This window comes from Dromaius novaehollandiae, chromosome 4, assembly GCF_036370855.1.
Source record: "Dromaius novaehollandiae isolate bDroNov1 chromosome 4, bDroNov1.hap1, whole genome shotgun sequence".
NCBI lineage: Eukaryota > Metazoa > Chordata > Aves > Casuariiformes > Dromaiidae > Dromaius > Dromaius novaehollandiae.
In genome coordinates this window covers 77914612-77942480 of record NC_088101.1, presented here as the reverse complement: position 1 = coordinate 77942480, position 27869 = coordinate 77914612, and the positions used below count along the sequence as shown (strand labels likewise).

The window sequence follows — 27869 nt, the reverse complement described above, 5'->3', positions numbered from 1 at the left end:
TTGAGCATCAAGAAAATACTATACAGTATTAGGAATGTAAAACATCTCTCAAAGTTTATTTGTATATTAAAAACAGTCCACCTGTGACTGTCAGTCAGGCTCAGGAAGCCTGTAGTATGTTTCTTTTGTTTTTGATTGTCATGTTTTAAGGCAGTTGATTAAAGCTTTTACCTACTCCACTTACCCTTTGTGCAAATCTCATGACCATTGTACAGAAATTTCCCTTCACTAGTAGAGAGTTCTGGTGTATTTGTTCTCTGCTAGTTAAAACAGACAAAACAGCCCTCTGCACAGAGGCTTTGGGCAGTGCTTTTGGTCTGGCTCTTGCTAATGACAAGTACTGTGTACGCCGCAGTTTGGTTTTAAGCAGCAGCTGAAGCCCTTGCGTTTGACAGTGTATTGTAACCGGGGTATGCTGTGCAGCACTGTGGTGCTGTAATGCCAGTCGCAGCTTGCCCAGCCTGCTGTGATGAGCTTAATGCTTTACTCAACTGCACCACACTTTTTTTTTTTTTTTTCTTTTCCTTCCCCTGTTTCCCAAACTAGCCAAGCCAATTGGGAGGCTGCGGTAAACCAAACTGCTTGCAGAGGGCCGTAAGAAATCTGAACGTCATGTTGATGCTGCAAGTGGCCATTGAATATGGCCTTCCCGAAGATCGAAAGCCTTGTCCCAACTTGATTAGCAGAGTCGAGGGGCAAGCAGCAAGTCTTGTAGAGGTCACTGGAAACCGGGAACCATTCCATAATTGCTTCCCATCCCTTTACTCTTCCTTTGGCTGCTGTTTTACAGAACAAAGTAAAATGAAGGGGATCAGGAAGAAAGCGCCACAGATGGTGAAGCAAATCTCTGCCCCTGCCAGCCAATAAACTGAAAAGGAAACAAGATTTAGTTATTTAACACTCTAGTCTTTGCATGCATGTCGACAGGCATTCAAAGCTATCACTTTCACCAACTTACTGGTACAAATAAGAATAGAGGTGTCAGTACACATGAAACTACTCAATCATCATCACCTGTAATTGCTTGCTTGCATGCAAGTCAAACAGGCAGTGGTTAATAGTCTTGCTGGTAACAATTCGCTTCCACGGAAACAGTACATTAAAAATGGTTATTTTAAACAAGCTATTTTCATTCTTGCCAGTATAGAAAGGGGGACAGTTCCTAGCCACCTCCTCATTTCACTCATTCAGCTTTAACCACTAGGCAACTTAAATTCTTTGCTCCTACCACTTCTCTGCAAGGCTGCTCCAGGTGATAGCTGTCTGCTGCTCCTGAAGGACGCATATTGCTGGTATCTGTCGCTTCCTGTTAAGCACGCAGGAATCTAATGCCTAGGTGGGTAGGAAAGCGCAGTACAGGTGCTGCACACCAGCGTAGTTTTGTCACTGGTTTTTGCAGTAGAATACTTTTTTTTTGTCTTAGCACTCAGTTTTTTGCCTTTCAAAAAGTCTGCTAGTTACAGGAGCACTAGCTGAGGTACAGGGCATTTGTTTAGGGTGCCAGCCGGTCAGCAGCTAGACCCAGTCAGGAAATGGGGGTCTGCCTTTGCTCAAAGCTATACATTAGGTCAGAATTAAAGCTCTGAACCGCTCTGCAGCTGCTTCCCCTCTCTATTCTGTCCCTTTAGATTATGCTGTTTGGGGGATGGGTTCTTACTGAAGTGGCTGTAGCTAGTACAAGGCTGTTCCTGCACTTAGCCAGAGAGTCTAGACTTGGCCTTAACCAAGGCACTGCACTGCAGACGAAGTACCCTGAGCTCCAGCAGCGTAAGTAGTACCGCGTGGAGGTGGGATACGGGTACTTTTAACACAGAAGATGTGTTCTTTTTAATGTATTGCTCAAATAAATACATGCTATGGGTTGCCCCTGCTTAATTTGTATCATCTCAGGGTGCAGCTTCATGAGCTGTGGGGGAACCATTACTAGCTTACCACTGGCGCCAAGGAGACCTGGTTTCACCAACGCTTGCTTACCGAGAGCCCGCCCTGGCGCTGAGGTGGTCCTTCACAGCAGGCTGGTTACTTGCTGAACCAGGCTAAACTAAACCCCGCAAAGGAAACAGCTCTTGGTCATCCTCTGGCGCCCTCTGTGCACTGGGGCCAGCGCAGGAGGGGGATCAAGCCCTCTCCCACCGGGCTCCTCCGCCTGCACAGCTACGTGCTGGGCTTGGTCAGTTTGATCCTCTTGCTAGAAAATGACAAAGTCGGGCAAAAACCTTCTGTCTAATTTTTCCTCTGCTTGTACTTGTTTTCTTTACTTCATCAGTGAGTCTTTTTGTTGCCCTTTCCATGCCACTCTCAAGGGTGCCTGTCTACCTCTGCAAAGACGGCGTTATGGTCTAAAACACGTGCTGTGTTTCCTGTCCTGGTTTCCTCCAAACCCCCCGGCTGTGGGTGCCCCTCAAGGGCTCACTCACCTGTTGCTGACAGGATGGGTCCCAGGGCCCTGGCAAGGGCCCCCAGGCTCCTCAGAATACCCATGACTCTTCCTTTCTGGCTGGCAGCACCTGCGCAAGCAGAGAGCAGTTACTCAGACTGTTTTGTTTGGGGTACAGAGAGGGCATGACAGGGAGGGGACTGCGATAGCTGCTGCAGCCTTGGTGTTCTTTTGGACTTATTTCGTGCATGCATCTCCCCTTCCTTCCTATTTAACAGTCACTGCTCAAGTTACACTTTCTCCCTTCCACCGAGGTAAACATGTTTTTGCTTCATTGAGAAAACACCAGGTCTTGTCAAGAGTGCTTGTCTACCTGTGCGCCTGTTGCAGCACACCACAAAAACAAACAAACAAAGAAAAAAGCTTTGCATTCTATAGAAGAGCCATACTTCTATACTTCCCTCCCTGGATTTCAAAGCAGTTTTACAAATTGGCTGAGAAGGTACAAGTGCACAAGAGCTACAAAAGCATAGTTAATAGTTAAAATACAAATAAATGGAAAAAACCCATAGTTAAAATAATACAAAAGCAAGTTAAATAAGAGTAAGTAAAAATCACTTCAGTAGTAAGAGCCTTGTTTTTTTCCCTTCAGTCAGCATTACAGTGCTGGTAACCTTGATAAGGGACTGAAGACCTGTGTCTTCCAGATGGCAACACGTGCTTTTCAAGTTCAGCTAACAGCCAGTGCCACAACCCCATGTCTTTTCTTGGGGCTCAGAACACTGCTGGCAGATGGCTACTGTCTCCTTCAGAGAAACCAGGCCACTCCCTGCCCAGCGTTGCTGGTGGCCTTTGCTCAGAACATTAATTCCTTGCCCACTGTTCATGGTCCTTTTAATCATAACAAAAATAAAGTTGCTTCAAGTTTCTTCGACACACTGGAACAAGCCAGGTCACACAGTAGAAAATTCAAGCATGATACTGATGTTCACTATCAGCAGGTCATTTGTCAAACTGATGCTGTTAGAGCTGATATCATCTGTTACAAAGTGTTGACAATTTTCAGAAACAGGTACTATTAATTTTGCTTTTTCCTATTCTTCCTTGTGGTATGCTCCTGGATTTCCCAGGGCTGGGATATTGTCTTCCCACCCCCAGCAGTCCCATGTCACTTCCCATCTGTGAAATGGGTACATAGGCTGTAGGACTTAAGGCTGCAGCACCTCCAGCATAACGCAGACGGCTTCCATTCCTGCCCAGTGATCTCTCTCCCCACAGCACAGCATGACACATTCTGAGGGCAACCAGACTCACTAATCACTGGGTATACTAAAAAAAAGGAACAAGGCACAAGTTCCCAGAAGGGCTCTTTTCCAGGCTTTTAGTCTTACTCCTGCAGACCAGGCTTATCACTTCAGGATTACACCAGCACAGCATGCACAAGTGGAGTAGCTGTTCGTTGTCCTTTAACATTTCTGTTTTCCTTGTTAAGGCACCTGAAGGGGCAGATAGGCCTTTTAGGCACAGAGCAGCCAGAGTCACTGGTACACCTTTCAGCTCCAAGGGAGACCTAAGTCATAGAAGTTCCTGTTGCTGCATTACTAAATTTCTTGGAGCTTGATTCTGTTTGAACCAAGTCAATAACCAAGTGCTGCCCCTCAAAACAAGAAATGAGCCACTCACCATAGCCTGACACCACTGCTGACAAACACGGGATAACAATGGCAGCAGCTGGAAAAATCCACAAAAGAGACTGTCAGTGAACAGCAGAAAGCTCAAAACAATTAGAGAGCAATAGTGAAAAAACACGCAGACCAAACTAGTTACTACTGCAGAGAAATATGCTGAGCTCTAGGGCATTGTACCAACAATGAATCATAAGGTTTAATCCAGTTCAATAATAAAAACACTCCCTCAAAGCCAACCTGCACAAAGAGCACAGAGCCATGAACGCTCTGAGCAGATGTTTCACATTAGTCTCTCTCGTTCTGTGAGCCCATGGGAAAGGGGCGGGTAGGTCGGAGCTACAGTCTGATCCGCTGACTGGTAGTTTTCCAGCTCGCTGTGGCCTTGTCAGGTGGAGCAGGGAAAGGGGATCTTTCACATTTCAAACGGACAATGGCTGCACACAGATCACAGCATCCCTGCAGCGTACGGCTTTACCGTACTCGCGGGCGAGAGAGGCGGCTACATTCTCTCTGGAGAAATGAGACAGTTAAGTCCAGTAAGGAGAGGTTACAAAATTTTTTAATACAAAAAGCCAAGAGCTGTCAACAATAACTGCCCTCTTACTGTAATAGGGACCTTTTCTGCCAAGAAGGATGTGCTTTAAGCATACAAAGCAGAATCTCTTCTGGGAAGTAAAGGACAACTAGAGAGTAGGAATGATAGACACATTGCCTTAACTGCAGGCACCCTAACCCTGGGGTGGGGGGCGAGAGGGAAAGAGTCTCCTAGGGAAGGGTTGGCAGCTTCTGCCCAGATATGGAGCCTAGGAACACAAGGCTGCGAACTTCGAAGCACAGAGGCAGACAAAACGCAGCCCCAGGCTCATCACTTGAGCGGGCTTTCAGAAGGAAGCTAATTCATAGATAAGATCTAGCCGCTGAAACTTGTCAAACACATGTCTGGCCCTAGACAAGCAAGCTATTAAATAGATGCATTCTGTGGTTATTTTACGATTTACTCTTAAATCAAACCTTACTACCCAAAAGTTTGGTCATTAGCCTCATTTGGAGCTTCTCAACAATAGTTAGCGGTATTGAGAATATCTGAAAACTCTTCAAATAGGTTCTTCAGTACCCTGCCATCATAGATGGATCCAACCCCATTCCTAATTGCTTCCCTGAATAAGGGCTTAAATTGACAGATTATTTATGTAAACATTTATGCATGTCTGAAAACCATCTATACTCTTCAAAAATAACAGGTAGAGTTCTGCCCTGTCCTTGAGCTTGGAGCTTGCAATGCAAGAGGGCAGAAGAGTGTCCGGCCAGCAGAGCACTGTGCCATCAGGTACAGGACAACACTCGCATACCCTCACTCCTGCCCAGCCTCAACATGCACTCCAGCCTTCACCTTCAGATCATGCAGCTCTGTTCAGCCTGTTGTCTAAGAAATAATGCAGGCACTATAGCAATGTAAGGAAATGCTTTTTCCATTTTTTCCAAGCTAGGCTACTTAGTGAATATTTTGCTTCTAGGTCTGATGGTGGGGAGTGTGGAGGGGATGGAAGGGGAAAAAAAAACCCCAAAACCTCAAGAACTCCACCAGGAGCACTGGTGATGCTTCCAAGTTTCACCATGGCAACTTCCTGGGTTACAAACAGCATCAGAAAAAAACAGATACGGTTTCTCCCAGATTTTATAGAAAGAGAAGTCAACCTCTGTTACTTACAATTTGAAATTAAAGTAGATCCTCTTAAATGGAGTGATTAAATCTACAAAGAAAATGTATTTATGCTTATATTTCAGTGCTTTTTGAACAGCTCACCAAAAGAGTACAGCAACAGTCCAGCACTCAGCATGGTCACATTTGCAGCCCATCCAATTAACAAGAAAGCTGGAATCAGCAACATTATGGCCTGCAAAATGAATGAGTCGCTCTATTATATCAAAGTCATACTTGTAAAAGCCTAACCCTAGGTGACCTGGCAGTTTTCTTCTATTGAAGGAACCACACTTAAGTTGGAGGCAGAAAGCCTCCTTCCCGACATTTTAAATGCATCTGCCACACATCAGCCCAGTCTACTCTTCTGTTCTCTTTTGCTAATTATCACGATTGCAGTCACCTACAACATAGGCTATAGTTATCCCCCAACTGATTTAAACTGAAGAAAAAAAAAAATGCTTTTTGCAGATTTCTCTCTCCTACATCATCTACTGTTTCTGTTTTTTCTTGTTCTATGGTGAACTGGAGTTAAAGAGCTAAAGGTAGATTCCTCTATCTCTTCAGCTAGTAAAAGAGATCAAAAAGCTTATGTGCAGCAGAACTATATCTCCTCTGCTTTTTCTCCCCAGTATTGATGGATTCTAAGGGCTACGTCAACCCCTCTGGAACTTTCACAGTCCATAGTTCTGGAGCCAAGAAGAAAAAATGGGGGGGAGGAGGAGGAGGAAGGGGAATGGCATTTGAAATCCCAAGGCAAAAAGAAAAAACAACATTCTTTCTCTCTTCCGAGTGCCTGGACTCCAGTTGCCCTGTGATCTCTCCCTCGCACACACAGCTTTCACAGGAAAGAAAGATCTCTGCATCTCACAAAGAGTTTTAATTCCACTCCCTGCAACAGTCTCATTTTGAAAACTCAGTTACAAATGAACTACTGTAACCACTGTGCTAAGAGAGGCCACACTTACAATACGATCCAGATTCATAAACAAGTTGCCAGAGTAGCTACAACAAAAGGACAAACTCCCACAAAAGCCACTCCAGCCACACACATTCACATAAAGAGCGCCCCAGGGCCAGCAGGTTTCTGCACTGCGCATGTGGCTGTTTATGAGCAGTGGTTGGCCTAGAGCAGCCAAAGTGAATGAGTATTTTGAGGCAGCTACACTTCTCTGTGCAGGAAAGGGGAAGGAGGATAAAAGTTGGTGCAGCGAGCCACAGTTTGCATAAACTGAGGTGCAGTGACAGCAACCATAGCAAGCAGGCAGGGGAGGAGGAGGAAGTCGATGCAGTGGCTAGAGCAGCACTAACACAGCAGTGGAGTCATGTATCTGTTTTCATGTGATGCTCGGTATATGACACAGCAGGGGAATCATTAACTTTCGCCTGCCAGGGAGCAGGGTGGATATGGTTTCACCAGCAGAAGTAACTTTTAAGAAAAGCTGAGTCAAGTCACTGGGATGCAGTGGAGCTTGTTAATATCTTTCTACTCTGTCATGTTGAAATCACACTGGCCTGAAAATTACATGCAACGTAACGGCTTTAACAGTCCAAGCATACCTATCACTGAGCAGCCAACAAAAGAAGTTCAGAAACACTTGAAACCTGTTAATTCTACATACAAATGTATATGACAAACATGTCTCCTTGTCCCAGAGCTTTATGAGCTGCAGGGAGCTGTTCCCTGTCATCTGTTATGAAGAGACAAGCAAAAGAAAGAAATGCACACTTTTGTCAGTGAAACTTTTATCTGAATATTGGTACGTGCTATTGTTACATGTACTACTGGAAATCACGAATTGAAGATTAGAGAAAGAATTCTGTTTCGTCCTGCCCACCACCAAAACAGTCTAGGGAAAGCCTGTCAAGCACGCATTGCCAGACTGATGATGTCCCCGAAAATAATTTGCCAGAAAGGGATCAGCTCTGTAGCAGTTTTAATAGTTTCTATGTCTGTATTGCAAGAGAAATCATTAAAACAAAAACAATCTTCATAGCACTTTACCCCCTTTACTTGCACAGACACTCAGTTCTCATGCCCTGTAGCATAGATATCTATGCAGAACTTAAAGTTTCAATATCTTAGCTGATAGAGTGGAAATGGTTCTAATGTTCTGAAGCTTGGTTATATTGCTAAATGATGCTATGCACATCAACGAGGGTCTAGAAAAGCCATTTAGCTAAATGAACGAAATAAGATAGAAGTTTCTTTTGATTTGATGAGTATAGCTGTAGCCTCCAAGCACCCTTCATAGTTCTCCGGACTGAAAATTAACATGCCAGATTTGTGGGGAAAAAGAAAAGAAGAATGCAGTTATTTATTTATTTATTTATTTTTACCCTTTTTACAGCTCTGATTTCATTTCCTGGCTTGATTCGGCGAGCATAGCCTCCCTGGATCACAGCCATTGTTATTCCAATAAAGAAAAACATCTTGCCCTGCTGCATACTAGAAGGGAGGCAAAAGCACAAATTATGGAGAGTCATGCAGAAAGCATTCCACCCTGGGATTTACAGGCCCACCTTAGATCATTTCCTGAACAACAGAGATAAAATGCTTTTAGATACTCACATGAGCACTGCAAAATTCTTAATATATGCTGACACTAGTTTCTGTGGCAGGCAAATAGCAAAAACTAAACCTGTGATGTCTGACTTTGAGACGGCAGGAGGAGCGTTGCAAATATTGCAAAGCCCTCTTCATCTGTAGACTGCTACTGTGTAGTTTAGCTGTTTCTAGGGCAGCCCACAAAGGGCCAACATGCCAGCTTGTGCCATGGCCAGTCAGTATCATATGCACAGGCGCTGCTGGCTTCCAAGGAAAAAGTGTTTTGCATTATCAAAAGAGAGAATTAAAACAAAACAAAACAAAACAAATAGTTGCCACCACTCATGCAGAGCTTAATCGAGGTCACCAAGGCACAACATGGGCTGTGGCCCTGGCATGCTGATGATGACATGTGCACTGGGAAGCCAGGACTGTCACTCTCTGCATCCTTAAATATTTCTTCAAATCTCTTTCACCTATTAACTACCAAACTATGTGGATAGTCTCAACTCAAAACTTCTCACCTCCATAACTAGCCTGTTTGTCACAAAGCCTGTACTATGGCATAAAGCTGTATGTCTCACTGCATGGCTATCCTGGAAGAACTGTAGAGAAGCAGGCTTAACACAGCAGAAGACGTTTCCCTGAGGCACACATATTAGTTAAGCTGCTATAATCGCTTAACTCCCTGTAATGAAAGACAGGGAGAGATGAGACAAAATCCCAAGAATTACTCAAAGGAAAGGATACACGTAGGGAACCTAGCTGCAAGATCATGTTCCCGGCTGGAAATCTTCCTATGAGCTGGCAGGAAAAATACCTCAACCTGAGCCATTTTTAGTGAATTCTGTTCTACTTCTTCTCTAGTGTTTGGCTAAAGGAAACCAAACTGTATGATGTAATGACTGCACACCACATGCAATGCAGAACTCTGATGAACAAGTATAATCACACAACTATCCCTCCATCCTTTGCCTTTTTTGAGCTTCAAGATTTGCTCTGATACTGAAGTACTCTTCTAGGGAAGAAGAGAAAAGGTTTTATGATAATCAGTACCACTAGCCTAGCTATACATATTTTCAGGTCCTTTAGTTTACTCTCCGTGTATTAATTTTCTCTCTAGGTACCAGAAGCGGTATATTCAATGAATATTTCCTTTTGTGACAGAAAGTGTGCAAATTTTTTCTTAAATTCTTCCTACAAAGCCCATCTATAATTGAATAAAAATGGTCGCTTTCTCAGTGCTTTTTAACTGAGTATTACTCCCCTCTTAAAGCTACTCTTGAAAATAAATGAAGAGGCCTTAAATTAATCTTTTGGAAACTATCCTAGAGAAAGTATAAAACATTTATCTTCTATGCATGCTATACCTGCTGAACTGGAATCTCTGGTGAGTTAGAAAACTCAATGTATACTCCAGACCAGAAAACAGGAAGAGGTACAGGAAATAAGCCAGGCCCAGGATTTTGAGATTCCAAAGGTCTATTTAAAAAAAAAAGAAAAGAACAAAAAAGATATTTTCCAAGCATCACTAAAAAATATAACAGCAAAGAAAAAATATATATAGGGAAAAGGTCTTACTTCAGATGCTCATTTTAAATAACCATACTAGACACACCATAAAATAGACTCTCCCCACCAGCTTCCCTCTTATAACAAGAGGGGGGGGGCAAAAAGATTGATTTTTGTCCCTGTGACACTCTCCTCCCACTCACCCAGTCTAGTCCCTCTGCCTCACACTCACACTGTGACCTATATCAGGATGCATGTATATATATTTAAAATGAATACCTGTATTCTATTTAATGCCTTGGAATGTCACTTTCAGGACTATATTGCACAGAGCCACCTATAGTCAGATTATTTTTGTTTGGTTTTCTGCTAATACAGTGCTTAACAGGTTTTATCCTAAGTGGCAATATTATTCCTTTCCTCTGATGCAACAGAAAGGAGGACTGAATGATTAGTTGATGTGCCTGGCAAACACTGATTTACTTTCTAAGGCTTAAATAATTTCATACAGTGAAATGCTCAGCTCAAACCCTGCCTCTCCAAATCCTGAAGTGAGAAATAAGATTCCAATCTGAAATTTCCTAGTTTGTAGCTTGGATTGGCAAACTCACATCTTCCTGTCTCATGCCCTGACCTACCTTTTCAGATCACTTCACTTACTGCAGCCTACCCCATGCTGCAGCCAGGGCCTGAAGAAAAAGTGTAATAGACAGAAAGCAGCACATCAGAAATCCTCAAAACACTAGCCTCCAAAACCTTCTTCTGGGAATAACCGGGCCAGTGTTCAAGGGAACTTGCAGTTCCCTGTTCGTAAGTTAATAATGTGGGTTTTAAAAGAGTGAACAGAGTGCTGCTTCTGAAACGGTCAGACTAAATACTTCACTTAGAAACCACCCCCACATACAAGAAAGACATACAACATAATGCAAAAAGCCAGCTAACACTTACTCTTTTCTGAAGGGGAATCCTTTCCTCGGGTAACTGCAGAGAACTGAAATAAAGCCAAAGGACTAAGCAAGTCAACTGTAGCCTGAAATCCGGACGTCACAGAGGAGACCTAGTTAGAGAAAGAAATGTGTGTTTCAAAGCTGATGTAATAACTACTGCATGGAATTAACAGTAACAGTCAAAGTTCCTATACCTAAACAAATTATCTGAGATGAAACAAGACAACTGGTACTGGGGTCTGAATTACCCCCAGTAATATCCCAGACTTTCTGAATACAGAACTGGCGCCAGCACTATCACTGGAAGGTAGGACACTGCCAGCAGTGCCAGCAGCTTTCACTGAGGACAGAAAACAGGTTCTTCCCTGCAATGAAAGTGTCTTAAAAGGGGGAGGACATTCATTTTCCACAGAAATAGATTGAAGGTGGTTTTATTTTGTTAACTTTATGCATCATCCCTCATGTCTAAAGAATATTTATTGGATATACTGGAATATTTATTGTGTGTCACAGGTCTGAGAACAGTATCTACAGCATACGAAGAAACAGTGTGCTTTGATACTCATGGTTCTTTTCACCAGCCAGTGACACCTCCTGGGCAAGCAAAGGAAAATACCATTTTTAGAGAGATTCTGCTCAGCTCCACAGTGTGCAGCTTTCTAAAGGGAAAAATTTATTTTGTAGCACTTCTGGTCTTTGTGCTTCCTGCATCTCAACTTAATTATTCTAGTGACATTCTCCCTGCTTCTCACTAAAATAGTGCTTAGGAGATGCTTATTCTTTCATCCATACTTAATTTAATTTTTTAATTTGCTTATTTTTTAGTCCAAGGTGTGGAAAATTAAAGAAAATATTGAAGAAGAAGTAGTATCTAATGTCTTAAGGAAACGAATCCTTTTAAAGTAGGAGAGTTTAGGCTGACACTTCACATGACAGTCACAGAAAGAGATAAAACAGACTCAAGAATCCTGAATAATCATACTCAGCATTTCACATCTTCAAAGTGCTGCACAGATTTACCTGAACTTCCCTCTCATCTCATTTAGGAAAGGAGGCTGGGAGGGAGGGAGGGAGGGAGAGAGCTATCCCCCCTTTTAGGGCAGAGATTATACAGTCAAATTATCGGTGGAACTTGGGCTTTAGTGCATGGCCTGAGCACTCATACAGACATTTCGGTGGAAACAAAGCCAACTCAAATGATATTAACACAACCCTGTCTTGCTCTGATGGCCAGAGCTTCTGAACATCCAACAGTAAAGCTCTGGAGACCATTAGCCAACAACAGCAATCAGTTCAATATGCTATGCTGTTTCTGTTTAAAGTCCTACAGCTGCTGATCCACAGATCAAACGGATATGGCAGGGAATTTATTCCCTTTTCTACCCCACACATTGCAGAGGGTAAAGAGACACTCCCAAGAAGTTTCCTCGTGCTTTTAAGGAGGTCTATAAAAGGATTTCCTGAAGCTGACTTGCAGCAATCCACAGTTCCTGCATTTATTGGCATGACAGTGTTTGCATGGCAGTGTACCTAACCTGACAACAAGCAAGTTTCTTCAAGAAAGTTTGCCAGTAATAAAAAAGTTAGTGTGTATATGTTTTGAATTATTATCCATGTCAGACAGGGTGCCAAGCTGCTTTGTAACTACAAGGTTGATTTTACTTTGGTCTGGAGAATTTGTCTTTCATTTATATTTGTATTATCTTCTACTGCTATCTTTGCCCCAGAAACAGTGGTCTAGAAGCAACTTCATCCACTGACTGATAACTTTGTTTTTAAACTGACCAAAGCATTTCAATGCTCCCAAATAACAAAGCTACATGGCCAATTTCCATGAACGTCTCCAACTATATGGAGTTTAGTTTCTTTTTATTTAGTGTGCATAGAGGAAAAGCTTCGTTTTCCCAGGAGTTTACTAATGATGCTGCATAGCCCTACACACAGTCCCTATAAGACACCAAAAATCTCGTAAGACCCTCCTTCCAGCAAGCCAGCCTTGCCTATGACTAGCTTAGCTAAAAAAAGACAGAGACTCAAAAACTGTTACAGGAGACAGATTCTTCTCGAGACATTTCTGTTCCTCCCTTCTCCCAAGGGGCTGTTTCAGCTCCCTCACACGTAAAACCAGTGTCTCTGACAGCGGAAAGGTACAGATCTCCAGTCACTTTCCATCTGAGAAACTTTGGGAATTACTAAAAAAAAGGGGAAGAAGGATAGCAAAGAACTCTGCTCTCTTTGGATGAAACCTCAGCCCTGCTCCTCCTGTCCCCCTTCACCTTCCCCTTTCTACAAATTAATTCCAGCACAAACAAATGTGTAATACTTCTCTTCCCTACTATGGAAAGATGACTGATATCATCTCAAGGATATCATGAGAACTCAGCATATTTCAGGGAAACAGATGTCTGAACCCATTGGCACACCCTTCTACCGGTTACCATTTCCATTTGCCCTCTTTTTACAGCTTTGTCCTTCCACCACATCCATTGCTACTCCAGGAACACCTGCTCCGGCTCAGTCCAGCCGAGTTCCAGAAAGGCAGCCAACATATCTGCCTTTCCCCTGTCATTCAAACGCCATGAAAACTGCTCCCTGCTCACTCAGAAACTGTGAGGAAGCACCCAAGAAAAGAGCAAAGACGCCTAGGATGCCTAGCAGCCAATTGCAAATACCTTAGAGCACATAAATCACATGGAGTGACTACCCAGATGCAGACTGACAGGAAACAGCACAAAGGCACTAAATACTGATACCAATCAGAGGAAGCTCTGAGGCCAGAAAAAACAGTCTCACCAGCAATTAAACACCTTGTGTACTTTGCATGACTGGGACCTGGCTGCATGACTTTGAGAGTCATAAATCCACCCCATACAATACCTACTGCTGCACAGAGACAGAGCCCAAGAAAGCAGGGATAGAGTACTCATTTTCTTATGAAAACTCAGTCATATTGAGTAACATCGACTAGTCTATTAGAAGAACTCTCAGGAGTTCATTGTACATTCCTGAAAGATCCTGAAGCCCTCTTATCTTTCTACAGCCTGTACAGCAAAGATAGATTGACTTTTAGAATATAAATTCACTCTACAGTACCTGCCTACTTCAGCAGGTTGTCATCATCACAGCTCTAACCAAGAAGAAGATTTTGTTTTATTTGGAATGTTTAGAAACAGCCAAATAGGAAAGAGGAACAGATGGCAAATGAAAGAGCTGTGAAAAATAATTGTAGTGCTTGGGAAGATACGTGAGCAACCAATTTCACATGAGACACGCTGCTGGGAAACACTCAGGGCAGGTCTAGAGTTTTGCCTGGGCAGGCGCACCACAGACAAAAGCTTCCTGAATACTCAGTGACAAATGGGTTTGGCCATCCAGGGACCAAGCATGCCTCAATGGCAGAGTGCTACTTAGAAACAAGGGATGAGAGGAAACATCCAGCCCATCTGAAAACCTCAAGCCAACAGTGTTTCAACCAGATACCTAGGGCTGAATATAGACTCTCCCACACTACAAAGGAGACTGTTCCAACAGACTTTCTCAGATAGCTCTCGGATGGTGTCCGATCGTACAGTATTAAAATTGCAATGCTAGTGCATGGTTTTCCCCCAAATCCAACAAGTCAGTGAATTTTAGCAGATGTGGACATTTTGTACGTGTGGAAGACAGCATAGCTTGGAGATTGGAGTCATTTGCTACATTAGTGTTCAAATTAGTCAAGCAAAGATAAGATGAAGAAAGATGAAGATGAAGAAAATTTCTAATGTATATAGGCTAACTGGAAGAAAATCCCTGCTCTCTGATGCATGCACTTTTTGGATTGGCTGAAATACCTCCCCAGGGTGTCATTGTGATCATAGTTCAAAACTAACCTTCTCCCTCCCAGGATCTCATTAGTTTTTGAGAAATCTAAACCCAACACACCCAAAGCAGCAATTAAGCAGCTGTGTTAGCTATACCCATTTCTTACGTTACACTCAGCTAGGAGGTACGGTTGCCACACAACCATTGTGTTTTGTTGCCGCCAGCTTATAGAGTATTCAAACTCAGTCCCAAGAATAAGCTAAATTTCTGGGATATTGGCTCAACCCCTTCCTCATTTCTTCCAGTATTTCAACATTTCTCAAATCCTGACCCTGCATGCAAGAAACACAGATCTTCAGATTGTTTCATTTACCCGTTTTTCTTTGGGGAGTGTCTCCGGAAGCAGGAAGAAGATGAAAATTAAATCAGCCACAGCAAACATGAGTGCTAACAACGCTGAACGAAGGAAGAAGACTTCACCTTTCTCTGCCTCCATGGCAAGGTAAGCTCCAATCATGGGACCCAGGGTAAAACCAAGGGAGAAAGCAACACCAATCATTGCCTGCAATGATACAATGAACACTGACATGCAGTTTTAGACATCAGTTTGTTCAGATTGCTCAGTTCTAAAATAATTTGGATTTCCTGGCATTTGCCTTAAAGAAATGCAACCAGAAACAGAATGTAGCCACCCTGAGGAAGTAAGGAGAGCACAACAAAGGGCACTGAGTATGAAAAACTAATTATAATTATCTCATTTTAATTACGACCTAGGCAATAAAGTGGCAGTACCAAACTCTAACATGGTTAAGGGATATCCAGGGATCCTCCTTTCTCGTGTGATTATGAGCAAAAGGAAGCTGGGGAGGGGAGTAATGATTCTTACCTCAGGGATTACTTAGCCAGCAGTTCTAAAGATCCTTCAGCCATAGGATAAGCTTTTATATCATAAAGCTGTTTGGAGAAGGGAGGACAGCACCACGGTAGGAATTCATAGTGATGTCTATAGCTCCTAAAATGTTTTAGCGATTTCAATATCTAGGAATATATGTCCGACAGAACAAACAGGCTGAGAGGTTTCCCAGAACAACCTGAAGCTAGTGCAGATAACAAAGAGAATTTATTAACTCACTATTAAACCAGCATATAAGAGGCAGAATTTGCACACACTGGATGGGAACTAAAAAGAATACTGATTTGACTCATCCTCAGTGAGACAGTTTAAGAATACAACAGTGCAGGATCTGGCTCGTTTTCTTTAAGAGACGTTCAGTGATCTATATTCAACACATGCAGGTCCCAAACATGTGCCATCCCAGGACAGGATCATCCTGCTTCCCACAGTCTATTTTACTAAACCTGTAGTACTAAACTAAACAAGACCAGGGCATGCTCACCCCATGGTCTCCAGCCCTGTTTCTACTTGGCCCAATTAGCTCTCTTCAAAGTAATGCCCCAGCACAGTTTGGGAATAGCATCAGTCACGACTCTTCCCAGAAAGCAGAATAGACATGCTCACTCTGCTTTGCAAGGAGGGAAGTGAAGAAAGAGTTTAGCAATATGAATGTGAGCCATGCTGTATTAAGTTTCTTGTTCTCAAGCCTTAAAAATAGGCCTTGACCCATTTTGTTTACTAATGCTGTATGTCTATGCCAATCCATAAATAAAAATATGTTTTGTCTCACCAGGGCTATAATAAATTGCTTGGAAAATTCATTAGCTACTACTGTGAAATCTAAAGCTTTTCTCTCCCTAGAAGCAGCTGTTCCACATACTGGTTTATAACAACCTGGTAGTAGAAGTTTGGGCCCCAGAAGTTTTATAGAATTAAAAAAAACCAGAAAACAACAACAACAACAACAAAATCAAACTGGCAACCCAGAGGCAAAGTTCAGCCTGCAGGAAGCCTCCATCCAGCCCACTGCCTTTCAGAGGAGGAAAGGGCAGAAGCTCGTACTGCTCACTGCTCAGTCAGCCAAATGCCACATCGTTCACCCACTGAGCTCAGACCCTGAAACCAATGCAGCATCCTAGGATGGCAGAGGGCACATTACAAGGCTCCTGCACTTGCACAGTTTGGGAAGGTGCCTATAACTGGGTGCCAGCTGTCAAAATTAGGCCATTCTGAGATAAAAGATCTTTCAGTTTCCTCAGTTGTTGTAATCAGGAACACCGTTATCAGCAGGAGTAACAGTTATAACAGTTTTACAAATAGTTTTTCCACCTTTAGGGCATCTGCATTTTGCTTGCAGGTAAGTCATTGGCAGATAAAGTCTGAGAGTTGACCAGCAAAATGATCTGGCATCTTTTCAGAAGCAAGGTACTGTATAAAGTCATGTTTTCACTTGATCAGAGACAATATCTTGAGCACCTGAAATCAATTAAAAGCTGGGCGAAACATATACCCCACATGTGCAACTCACCATGCCCTTGCTCCGTGCCTTTGGAGAGTGCAGGTCAGCAATTATAGCTGTGGAAAGGCTGACATTCCCTTTGCTTATTCCACCTATGATCCTGGAGAGAAGAAAAATGCCGAAAGTCCTAGAGGCAGCCCACAGTGCATACGATGCTATTAAACCCATCTGCAGAAGCAAGAAAGGGTTCTTTTATAAAGCATAGCAAAATTGATCTCATTTTTCCACATATCCCAGTTAAACGTTTGGGGTGGGAGGGGGTGGGATGTTGGGGTTTTTTTGGTCCGTTTTTGCTTTTTCAGCAGCTACTCCAAAAGCCATGCAACAGAAAATACTTTTACTGGTACTGCACCAAGTATGGGACAGTGATAGAGAAAGAGAAATACATCCATAGAAACAAATCCCTAAAAACATCATATACATATTAATAATATAAATTAATATAAATATTAATAAAGTTAGAATTGCAAGGAAAGTCTGTAGTTGAAAAGGAGCTAAATCAATATTGGGCATTAGAATGCTTTTGTACATCCTGCTCCATTTGTTCCCAACATCAAGAAAATTTTAAGTTCAAAATAAGAAGAATCCACAGTTCTGGCCCTTTAATTTCACAATAAGTTATAAGCACACATCCTTATGTAATTCATTCTGAACAACCATACAGGATAGAGGAAGTTCTATGTCATTTGTTGCCAAGATCCACCACCTATGTACATACTTGCTTTGCATTGCTTCTAGAACCCCATCCTCTGATTAGCAACACAGAAAATTGCTTGGAGAATGTTTATTTTCATAATAAACAGATCTTGCACTGCTATACAGTGCTTTCTAAGCAACAATCCCCAGGCTCTGTAAAATAGGTCGTGAAGTGATCAGCCCTCATTAGGCACTTGGGGAACTAAAATATACAGGGATTAAGTTTAACATTTGCAAACAGCATGTCTGGAGACAGACTCCTGTATACAGTGGTAAGGACTTTTGGAAAAATTCCAGAAGCAGACAGGAATTTTGGTGCCTTCAAAGTACAGTTATGGATCTGGGGACCTAAGTTTCAGCGCTCAGAACTGGAAATGTAGTCAAGTGACTTGTCAAGACAAAGCCAGCAACCATCAGACCTAGAACTTTAAATTTCCCAATCCTTTTTGCTAATGACAGGGCCACAGTGCCTTTAACTGCATATTGTGATGGTGTGACTAAAATCAGCACAAGACACATACCACTGTCATCAATATGACAGGCCTTCTCCCCAAGCAGTCTGACATAGCACCAGTGAGTGGAGAGGAGAAAAACTGCAGGATGGAAAAGACTGAGCCAATCAGACCTATAAATAAATAAAAAAATAAATAAATCATTAGACTTTCTGCATTCATTTTAAATGCAAAGACAGTCAGGATGTTCTATATCTATCCCTCTCCATCATGTCCCTAAAACACACACAATTAAATGTTAAACAACTGCTGCAAAGAACAGTTTTGTCTCTGAAACCAAGCTACCCTCAAAACACATCTTGCACTGTTATTTAACCGAGGACACAAATACACAGACAGACCAGAGTAATATGGATAAGCTGGATGATTCACCGATTACTTTTTCGGTGAGAAGGAAATTTCAAACTCACTGGTTATAATGGCACGCAGATTTTCCAATGTTTTCCTGACTGACAACATACATTTTTCTGTCCCCAACGTGGAGATAATGCAGTCTTTAAAAGTCATAGTTCTTTTAACAAATTTTTGATTATTTGAACCTGATTCTGTCTCATTTAATTAGCTACTCTTTCCTTCTTGTCATGGGAGGAAGAACATAAGCGCTGCTGTTAGTAGGGCACTCTAAGAGGTAGGAGTGACTTCAACAGACTCCAAGAGTCTTTTGAAATCTGCCTCCTATTTCTGTGATCTTTAATTCCTGTTTTCTCTTGCCATTTCTAGCTTCATGCACTTGTTAGTTTGCATATACTATCAAATAAGCAGACAAAAAGATGCCTTGCTGTCACAGCTTTTCTTTAAAGAAAAACTGGGTTATACAATACAGATCATTCACCTACCAGTGCTAATTAAAGCAGACCAGAAGTTCTGCTCCCATCAACTTCAAGGGTGGCAGAATATTGATACTGAACGCCTAGGGGAGAACACTTGCTTATTGTAGCTCAAAAGCCCAGAAAACTAAAAATTCTCAGATACACACACTGGCAGTTTATGCTAATGAAAGACAAAGTTTTCTTCCTTGCATTTCTAGCACTGCAAAAACACCCAGATGTGCCAAACACTTCACTGTCAGGGAGCAGCAAGAGGGGGGTTGCTCCACAAAGTCACACGCAGTCTGGATAGGGCGGGCAAAGCAGCGTGCCGATAGCAGGGTCCATTGGCAGTCCCAGACGAGGCAAGGTGATGAATCGAGTCCATGCAGGGTGTCCCGCCAAGATCAGCAGGAGACAGGTCCAGAGAAAGGACTGGAAACAAGGCTACAACACAGGACTGCTCAGGAGACAAGCCACCTGCAATGTAGGTCTGAAGTCCACCCAGGAGACAAGGCTAGAGACAGCACTGGAGACAAGGCTGTATCTACAATGCAGCTCAGGCAAAGACTAGGCCTGAACTTACATGGAGCTCCTGAATCACTGGGCAGAAGGCGTGTGGGTGGAGGCTGGTCAGGGCAATTAAGGCCTATTGGTGCCCTCAGGGCCTTGACATTGCCAGGGAAGGTTTCTGTCTTGAAGGTGTTGCAATCTAAGCAGAAGATACAAGAGAACAGGCAGATCCCACAATGGGGAAAAAAGCAACAAGATGATCTTGCAAGTGTCTTTCCAGTTCTACCCTCCAAATTGCCAACAAAGGCCATAAAGGAACACAGGCAACAGACAACTGTGGTAGCCTCTGCTTAACATCACAACTAAATAAACCTCTTCTACTATAACTATTGGAGGTGCAACCAGATAAGTTGGGCTGAGAAAACAGCTGACTACCACTAAGATGGTTAGTTCATTTCCCCCTGCTTCTGCAGCCTTGTTCAGCTCTCCAGTCAGCTAATTCAACTCAATCTGGTAGAAACTTAATCGAGGAGAGGAAAAAAAAAAAGTATCCTTCTGGCTTAGCAAGTTGAGATGGCCTATAAGGAGGCACTGCCATCAAAGCCAGCAGAAGAGAAGTAGTCAAACATGTTATATATTAGGTCAACTCAGCCACTTTGTTTGCACCCCTGTTGTCTGGTGCTGCCAGGTAGTAATGATCCTTCCCATCATTGCTCAATACTTCTGCCTCCTGAGAGAAAGCAGCAAGGAATACTTTTTGTCTCAGAAGGGAAGCCAGTATCTGTTTTATTTGTATGTTCTCAGTTACATGTTATATTTTCTTCAAGCAGCAACAGGGTCAGGTAGACCTCTCTGGAAGGAGCAAGCAGATTTCTCCTTCCCCTTGAAAGCAACTGAGCCAGGTCAAGGGATATACACTTCCCAAGAGTACAGGAGACAGCAGGTAAAAAGGACAGGCAGCAAGCTGGACACAGCTCCCAGCTCCTTGCTTAAACAGAATCTGTGAGAAGGAGCAAGGAGAAAGCTTGCAGCCAGGCCTCAGAGGAGATGGAAAGTAATTCCTGAAGTACTACAGGAAACTGTTTTCCTACCATTAAAGACAGTAAGCTGACTGAAAACGAGCATAGAAACAAAAACCTCCCTGCAAGCACACAGTGGGAAAGGGGAAAATAGTTTATAAGCTTTTTAATATCTATTATACCCAAAGAAACCACTTAAAGTAGTTAAAATATATTCTCAATTATATAAATACAGTAATATGTAATAATAAAGCTTTCCTATTTTTAGTTAAAAGCCTTTTGCTCATCTTGGGAGAGGCCTCAGCCCACTACCAGGAGATGATCTAGACCATTCCAGATAAACCCAACCCATACACCCTCACATCATCATACACTGGAATCCCAGAATTTCCTCTTACAACTTTTTAGAACACAGGAAACTAAAAGAGCTTCTGATGCATAACATGCTATATATGCTGCACTTGAGTTAAAATGGCATGTTCTTGTTACAGTCTATTTACATGTACACCCTAACACAAGCCCCTTATCCTTCCCCAGAGGCTTAAATGTCATTATCCTTTCCAGTGACCTGGATTTCCCACACTACTCCTGGTGGAGCTCTGCCACATTAGCAGTGTTTTGGCAATGGCAAATGCTTCTGGACACTGCAAGTCAGCAGCTGTGCCCCTTTTAACTAATAACATTTATAAGCAGTTTTGCACTATAGCTGCCCAGTGGGAAAGTGGGACTTGAAATCAGAAGCTTCTAACTCCAGTGTTTCCTACTGATTGATCTCCAATCACACAAGGATCAATTGTGAAGGGAGAGTAACCTCTGTGACTGCGCAGGGTCTAGCACAGCAGGCTCCTGACCCACACCAGACAGTATGACAATAAGGAACAGCAGGCCCGTATTTCTGAGGCAATCTGAAGAACAAATTGGGCAAGATCACAGGATAATTCCAGTTGAAAGGCACCTCTGGAAGTCATCTGCTCCAACCTTCTGTTCATAGGGTCAGCTATGCAGTGAGACCTGGGATGAGGTCAGAGCTTTGCTCAGTTAGGTTTTGAAAACCTCCAGTGATGGAGACTGCAAAACCTCTCTGGGAAGCCTGTTCCACTGACGGCCCTTACCATGAAAAGTTTCTCTTTATTTGCAGTCTGAACCTCTCTTGTTTCAACTTATGTTTGTTGCCTTTTGTTCTCCCCCCATGCGCCATGGTGTAGAGCCTTGCTCTCCTTGTGGGTATTAAGAGGCTGCTGTTAGGTCCAGGCTGAACAAGCCAAGCTGCCTCAGCCTGTCCTCAAAGAGCAGATGTTTCAGCCCCTTTTTCCATTTTGGTGGGCCTGCTGAACTCGATCCAGTTTATCAATGCCTTTCTTGTACTGGGGGGCCAAAACCGGATGCAGTGTTCTGGATGCGGTCTAACAAGTGCTAACGAGGTCTAACAAGAGGGGGCTGATCACTTCCCTTGACCTACTGACTGCTCATACAGCCCAGGATGCTGTTGGCCACCTCTGCTGGCTTGTGCTCAGCCTGCTGCTCACCAGGGCCTTTATGGCAGAGCTGTTCCTCAGCCAGTCAGTGCCCAGCCTGCATCACTGCAAGGGATTACTCCTTCCCAGGGGCAGGACTTTGTATTTGTTCTTGTAGAACTTCACAAGGTTCCTGTTGGCCTGTTCCTCTGGGCTGTCTAGGTCTGAGGCAGAAATGAGGCTGTCCAACTCATTACTGCTATCAGTCTGATGAAAGCAAAATCATTTATAGCCTGCTTTTAAATAACATTGTGAAACATGTCTCTAAGTTTAGTCTTTATCTACTATGTTAGTAATAGGGAAGTATGCTTTTTATATTTGTCAAATTCCTAATAGTTCCTCATTCCTCATGATAGTTCATCATTCCTCATTTCAACATAGCAAATAACTTGAAAACAACAGAAGTTTGGGACTTTTTTCCCCCATCAGTCTGTTTCTTTGTTTACTCTCCATACCTCCGAACAAGACACTGTTGTATTTCCGCTCTGGAGGCATCCCAACCATCGCTGCAAACCAATCCACACCATGTTGCAATGACAAATAGAATCCATCCTGCAAAAGAGATCGCTGGTAAATAGAAGTAGGAGGACAGTTTTGCTGTGTCTTTGAAAATAAAACAGAATCAGACTCTTGTGAACTAGAGACTGTGTTAGGTGATTTCTTCCCTCCTTCTCTGCCAAGGGAAAGTTTCCTGGTTGATCAGTTGTCATGGGCTAAGAATAGCTTAAACTGTGAATGCTAACAGGCAGCAGATAATTGGGTATATATAGGTGTGTGTGGGTGAATATCTGAAATTGAGCTCTCAAGCAGAAGCCTGCTACTTGCTAACTGCAGCTGGTAAGGGCTGGTTGTAAAGTTTGATACCGCCTGGACTAAACAGGAGTTGCACATTCTGAATCTTTCAATTAATGAAGGAACACAAGATGTGTGCTGTGCTTCTGCACATAGACTATTCAGATTGGGAAAATCAGGGGCTCGGAATTCCAGAAAGAAGAGGTGGTGCAAAAATAAGGGTCCTTGGGAAGAAGAGAAGGACTTAGAGAAGAAGGGCTCCCCAAGAAGAAAAATGTGAAGATCCTGGTTCTAGGAAAAACACTGGCAGTGGGGGAAAATCCTGGATATCAGGGCCCACGGTTTGGGTTAGAGCTAGGGTTGAGGGAAAGACAAAAGCTAGAGCTGCAGTTGGAGTGGGGCTGGAAAGGGGCTGCATGAGGAAGGTGTGGGCTGCAGGAAGAAGTCTCTCCTGAAGGCCATTGCTGGGGGTCTTGAACTCAAGCTGAACCTACCTCTAGGGTTAGGATTAGGGTTGGGAGAGAGACGAAGACTAGAGCTGCAGATGGAGTGGGGCTGGAAAGGAGGCATGGGCTGCAAAAAAAATTTTCCCCAGACAAATTCTCTATTTGCTTCAGTAACACCTGAGGCTGGTAACTGTGAGCAGCTGCACAGCAGGAAATCAGCATGAATTTCTGCCTAACATCCCCAGACCAGCAGCCATTCCTCTGCTGGGAAGTCAAGACCTAGTGAATGAGATGCTGGGGGTGGGAACAAGTTAGTGAGCATGTGAAATAATCAAGTAAGGTAAAAGCTCTTATCTTACTGGTTCTTAAATAAACTCCAGTATCCAGATCCACTACAGATCGTTGTTTACTCTGTCTTGCCCATGACATCAGTGTAAGTCACCAACAGGCTGGCTTTACTCCTACCCTTCTCTGTGCATCCCAACATCACACATGTAGCAGCAGCAGAGAAACCCTCAAAGAACTATATTCTACTTCTTTGTTTACCAAGAGTGGGGGAATCTATTAGCTAGATGAAAATGTGCATCTTCCTTCAGCCAGACCCAGTTTTTGGAACTAAAATTCAGCTTCGCAACACCACCACACTTTCGTTACATGAAAGCACTCATCTTTTACAAGACAGGGGCCACTGCAGCATATGACCAAATGCAAAGGAAGAGACAGGGCCAGTAATTACAAGGACTAGCCCCTAAGAAATACCTGGATTTCCCCCAAAACAAATCTCTCATTTTAATGAGGCAGCAAGACAGAAGAGTCTCACTCAAGTTCTCAAACAAATCAAGCCCAAGAACAATTTAAATGTGCTAGGTATTATTATTCTGCCTACAGCTATTTGGTTTGCCCATGGAAAGGGATTTTTCTCCCATCTTTCCCTAAATATCCCATGCCCAGCATTTTCAGCAGTATGACTTTCTCTTTTACTTACCTCAGTCTTGCTATAATAATCAAGGATGGAAGGAAACAGTGGCAAGATGAGAGCGAATCCCAACAAGTCAATGAGGAGTGCCAGGAAGACAATTGTAATAACACGATTGCTGCTCTGTTCTTGCTTGCCATTGATAGAGCTGCTGCTGTTTTCTCCTTCTCTTAGGGCCATTTTCCAAGCTGTTCTGTTTCTAAAAAATTACATTTTTACCCAGTCAATATGATGCTCTCTGCAGGCCTCTCATAAGAGTATCTTGCTGATCCATTCTTACATTCTATAGACCTCACAATAATATAAAATAGGGCTTTATTAAGCTACCTGGTTTTCACAGGGAACAGGACTTCAATTCTCCAATCTTAGACCTTAGCTCAGCACGAAGTTTGCTTTCATCAAAAAAAGAAAAAAAAAAAAAAAAAAGAACAGGCTACAAGGGCAGTAACATTAAAAACTATTATAGGAGAACTCCAAATAAAATACAGAACTAAGGTGAGCTAAAAGCTTTGTTAACATGTGAGTAATGCTAGTACAACTTTCCCAAAATGTTTTCAATTGGGCATTACAGTAAAACAGACAAAAAAGGGCACTCTTGGTTTTGAATATCTACATTCAAGTAACTAATAGATTATGCCTTCAATGTATACTATAATGACTAGAGTAATATCAGTAACAACAAAAAAGGCAGATTTCCTAATTATTGCAGAGTGCTGTCCTCAAGATAACTCCTGGAGAGCAACAATAACTCAAGTAACAACATAACAAAATTTTGAAACATGATTTTTTTTTTTTTTAACTGCTGGCTCAAAGTCACTGATAGGCTTTGAGTTCAGGCATCAAATGATTGAGGCAGCATTTCAGTTTGTCAGAAATACGAAGACTATCAGCAGAGACACTTTCTTTGCCAATATTCTAAATTGTCCTGAAGACCTAAACAAGGATGCAGGTCATATCACATTCAGCATTCAACAAATAAGGAAGTCCCTATCCCACTCCTATTCTGAAAAGACTGCATTTCAACAGATACCAAAACCAAGGAGCAATACTTAAACTATGAACCTGCAAATTTCAGATTTGTCAAACTTTACGTTATATCTCAGCCGTAAAACAATGAAGTCCCTTCCCCTGAAAAAAAAAAGAAAACTGAATGTTCATTGCACTAAAAGAGTAAAAAAGGAGACAGAATTTAATCCAACTGAAAGTTAGTCAGTTCCAAAATATCCATTGACTTTGATGAGTCAGGATTGAAAATACTGAGCAATTTTTTAATATAAATTCTATACCAGACAAGACAGGCCATATTACACATAGAAGGCACCGTGGATATAACATCGTACTACATTAACTGAAGAATACTTCATTATGCTCCCCAGTAAGTTTATATTTGTGACATTCCTTCAGTGTAGTTTCAGTTTACTAGAGCTGAAGCATTACTAAAGTTCAGCAATCACGAGATAAACATGGAAGGGGGCCACCTGCAATCCATTTATTAAACTGTTGGCATAATACTGTTAAATCTGCTAGTGAACAGAACGGTTTGGTTATGGACTGCATCCTTCTATTCAAAATGTTAAGTCATCACCATTACAAATATTTAGCATTATTTGTTTATCCAAAAGACATGAAAGTAGATGGAGCCCCGAACAACCATTCATTTGGACAAGAAGTCCCTGGCTCTGGGTCTCTCTCTAGCCAACAGTTGACAGATGCGTTCCTTATGGCAGTTCCTATCTTGTTTTTCCCACAATTTGTTTATTCATCCATTGAATTGTATCATTGGGCTGAACTCTCAGACTGTTTGGAAATTATGTATACAGCGTAACATCCTTTACACCTTACTCCCCTTGCCCTTCCAGCTAGCGTGTGGCTTGAACCGGTTGATGCTAGCACTGACCTTTCCTTTGGCGCAAGTTTTGGCTACATGCAACTTCCCTTACGCAACACCCCAAGCACCGCTCGCTTCTGCCTTTGTGCTCCAGCAGTTTTGTTGTTCAAACCTCCCCGTATTTTCTGCTAGGCAGGAAAACTACTGTGCCTTTTGTACGCCCTGGCATCCCCGTGATAAAAACAAAACACTTCATCTCTACCATGACGTTTGATTTCTAGGAGATGTGCTCTTAAGCGGGGGAAGAGGAGGGAAGACTTTCCGTTTAGGGAAGTTGCCTCTTCAGACGCTAAGTGTCCCTGACTCGCTGCACTCTGTCCTCCACGTTTCCCTAGGGATCCCCTGAGGTTGCCCGTGCGTCTCCCCGGCTTGGCTGCGCGCTCCTCCTCGCCCTCACGCTCCATCCTCGCAGGGCCGGGCGCCCCTGCGGGAAGCTGGCCCGGCCCGTAGGGCAGAGACGTGCTCCTCCTTCACCAGGAGCAGTGCCATCCTTCTGGTATCTTCCTGCCACCCCCCCGCTCTGAAATCTCCCAGGTCCGGCTTTACCTGCTAAGCCTTGGGAAGGCTTCTCTGACTCCTTAACAAAATCCTGATTCAGGCCAACAGCAGGAGTTTCAACTAAAAAGAAAAAGGCGATTTCCCAGAGCAGCCGGAGCCCAGGGGAAAGAGGCGCCGCGGGCTGGCAAGGGCGCGGACTCGGCGGAGCCTCCCAGGGAGCCGCGGCCCCGGACACCGCCCCCTCCCCCCCGCCGCCACCTCAGGGCGACCGGGCCCGCGGGGAGCGCCCGGCAAGAGCCGTCCCTGAGGATGCTGCGGGCGGGCGCCGGCTCCTCCCTGGCTCTCCGGCGGCCTTCCTCTTCCGGCAGGGGAGGGAGCCGCGCCCGCCCTCGCTCTCCGCACCGAGGAGGAGGCCGCCCGCCGCCCTGAGGGCAGCCGCCGCGCGCCCAACCCAACGGCCACGCGCCCCCCCCGCGAGGAGCCGCCGCCGCTCGGCGCTGAGGGTGCCGCGAGTTCGCGGCCCGGCGGGGACGTCTCGCCCAGGGCTTGGCTGCAGCCGAGTCACCCGCTTCGGGTTTTCCTCCGTGTCGGGGCTTTCATGCGCCCCGAGGTGCGGTTACCGCAGCGAGGAGGAGGCGGGCAGCCGTCAGGCCTGGCAGGAGTGAATGTTACCGCAGGCCCCGCGGCACCCTGGCAGTCAGCGGCTTCCCCTCAACAGCAGCCGAGCAAAAAGCCACCCTGGCTTCTTGGATCCTGCTTTTTGTCACAGAAGTCTCGCTGTATGCTGCGTTGCAGAGGAAGCCTCGCTGCAGGGCTGGAACCACTGGGCAGCAGAGGCGCCGGTTGCCGTTCGTGGGCTCCTAACGCCCCCCGGGGGCTTGGCTCTCCCGGGAAAGCTCAGGCCCCCCTGCTCAGAAACCTCGAGTCTCTTCTCAGAGCATAATAAAAGCAACACGGCGCCAACCCTGCAGGTCTGCAAAAGAATCACGATTTAAAAGCGAGATTTGGGAGGGTGCCTTACCAAGCGTATGGCAGCAGTGGCTGAGGAGCGTTGCTTCGGCAGGCTCTGGGCTGGACACAGTAAAAGGCAGCCCCTGACCTCAGGCATTAACAATTTAGCAATCTGATCATATCCTACCTCAAACTGCAGCAGTTCCTCCTTGTGTTAATAGTAGAGAATTTCTTAACGAGAACTTACTTGTGCCAAGAATAAAGGCATGTTC

General features: G+C 43.8%; 1 protein-coding gene across 5 annotated transcripts; it reads right to left on the bottom strand.

Annotated features, from left to right (window-relative positions):
• Positions 1 to 28: 28 nt before the first annotated feature.
• On the bottom strand, positions 29 to 27869 carry MFSD10 (major facilitator superfamily domain containing 10). 5 transcript variants are annotated; one of them, XM_064511505.1, is made up of 13 exons: positions 27845 to 27869; positions 24270 to 24459; positions 22502 to 22598; positions 18204 to 18307; positions 16996 to 17154; positions 14946 to 15134; positions 10773 to 10881; positions 9683 to 9794; positions 8105 to 8213; positions 5870 to 5960; positions 4061 to 4108; positions 2418 to 2507; positions 29 to 868 (listed from the first exon to the last, which is right to left on the bottom strand). In XM_064511505.1, exons 2-13 carry the CDS (start codon positions 24438 to 24440, stop codon positions 762 to 764), a joined length of 1386 nt encoding a protein of 461 aa, XP_064367575.1. In that variant the 5' UTR covers positions 24441 to 24459; positions 27845 to 27869; the 3' UTR covers positions 29 to 761. The 5 variants fall into 5 exon arrangements, with proteins under 5 accessions (XP_064367575.1, XP_064367574.1, XP_025968513.2 ...); XM_064511504.1 differs by lacking the exon at positions 27845 to 27869 and adding an exon at positions 27668 to 27725; XM_026112728.2 differs by lacking the exon at positions 27845 to 27869 and adding an exon at positions 26695 to 27066.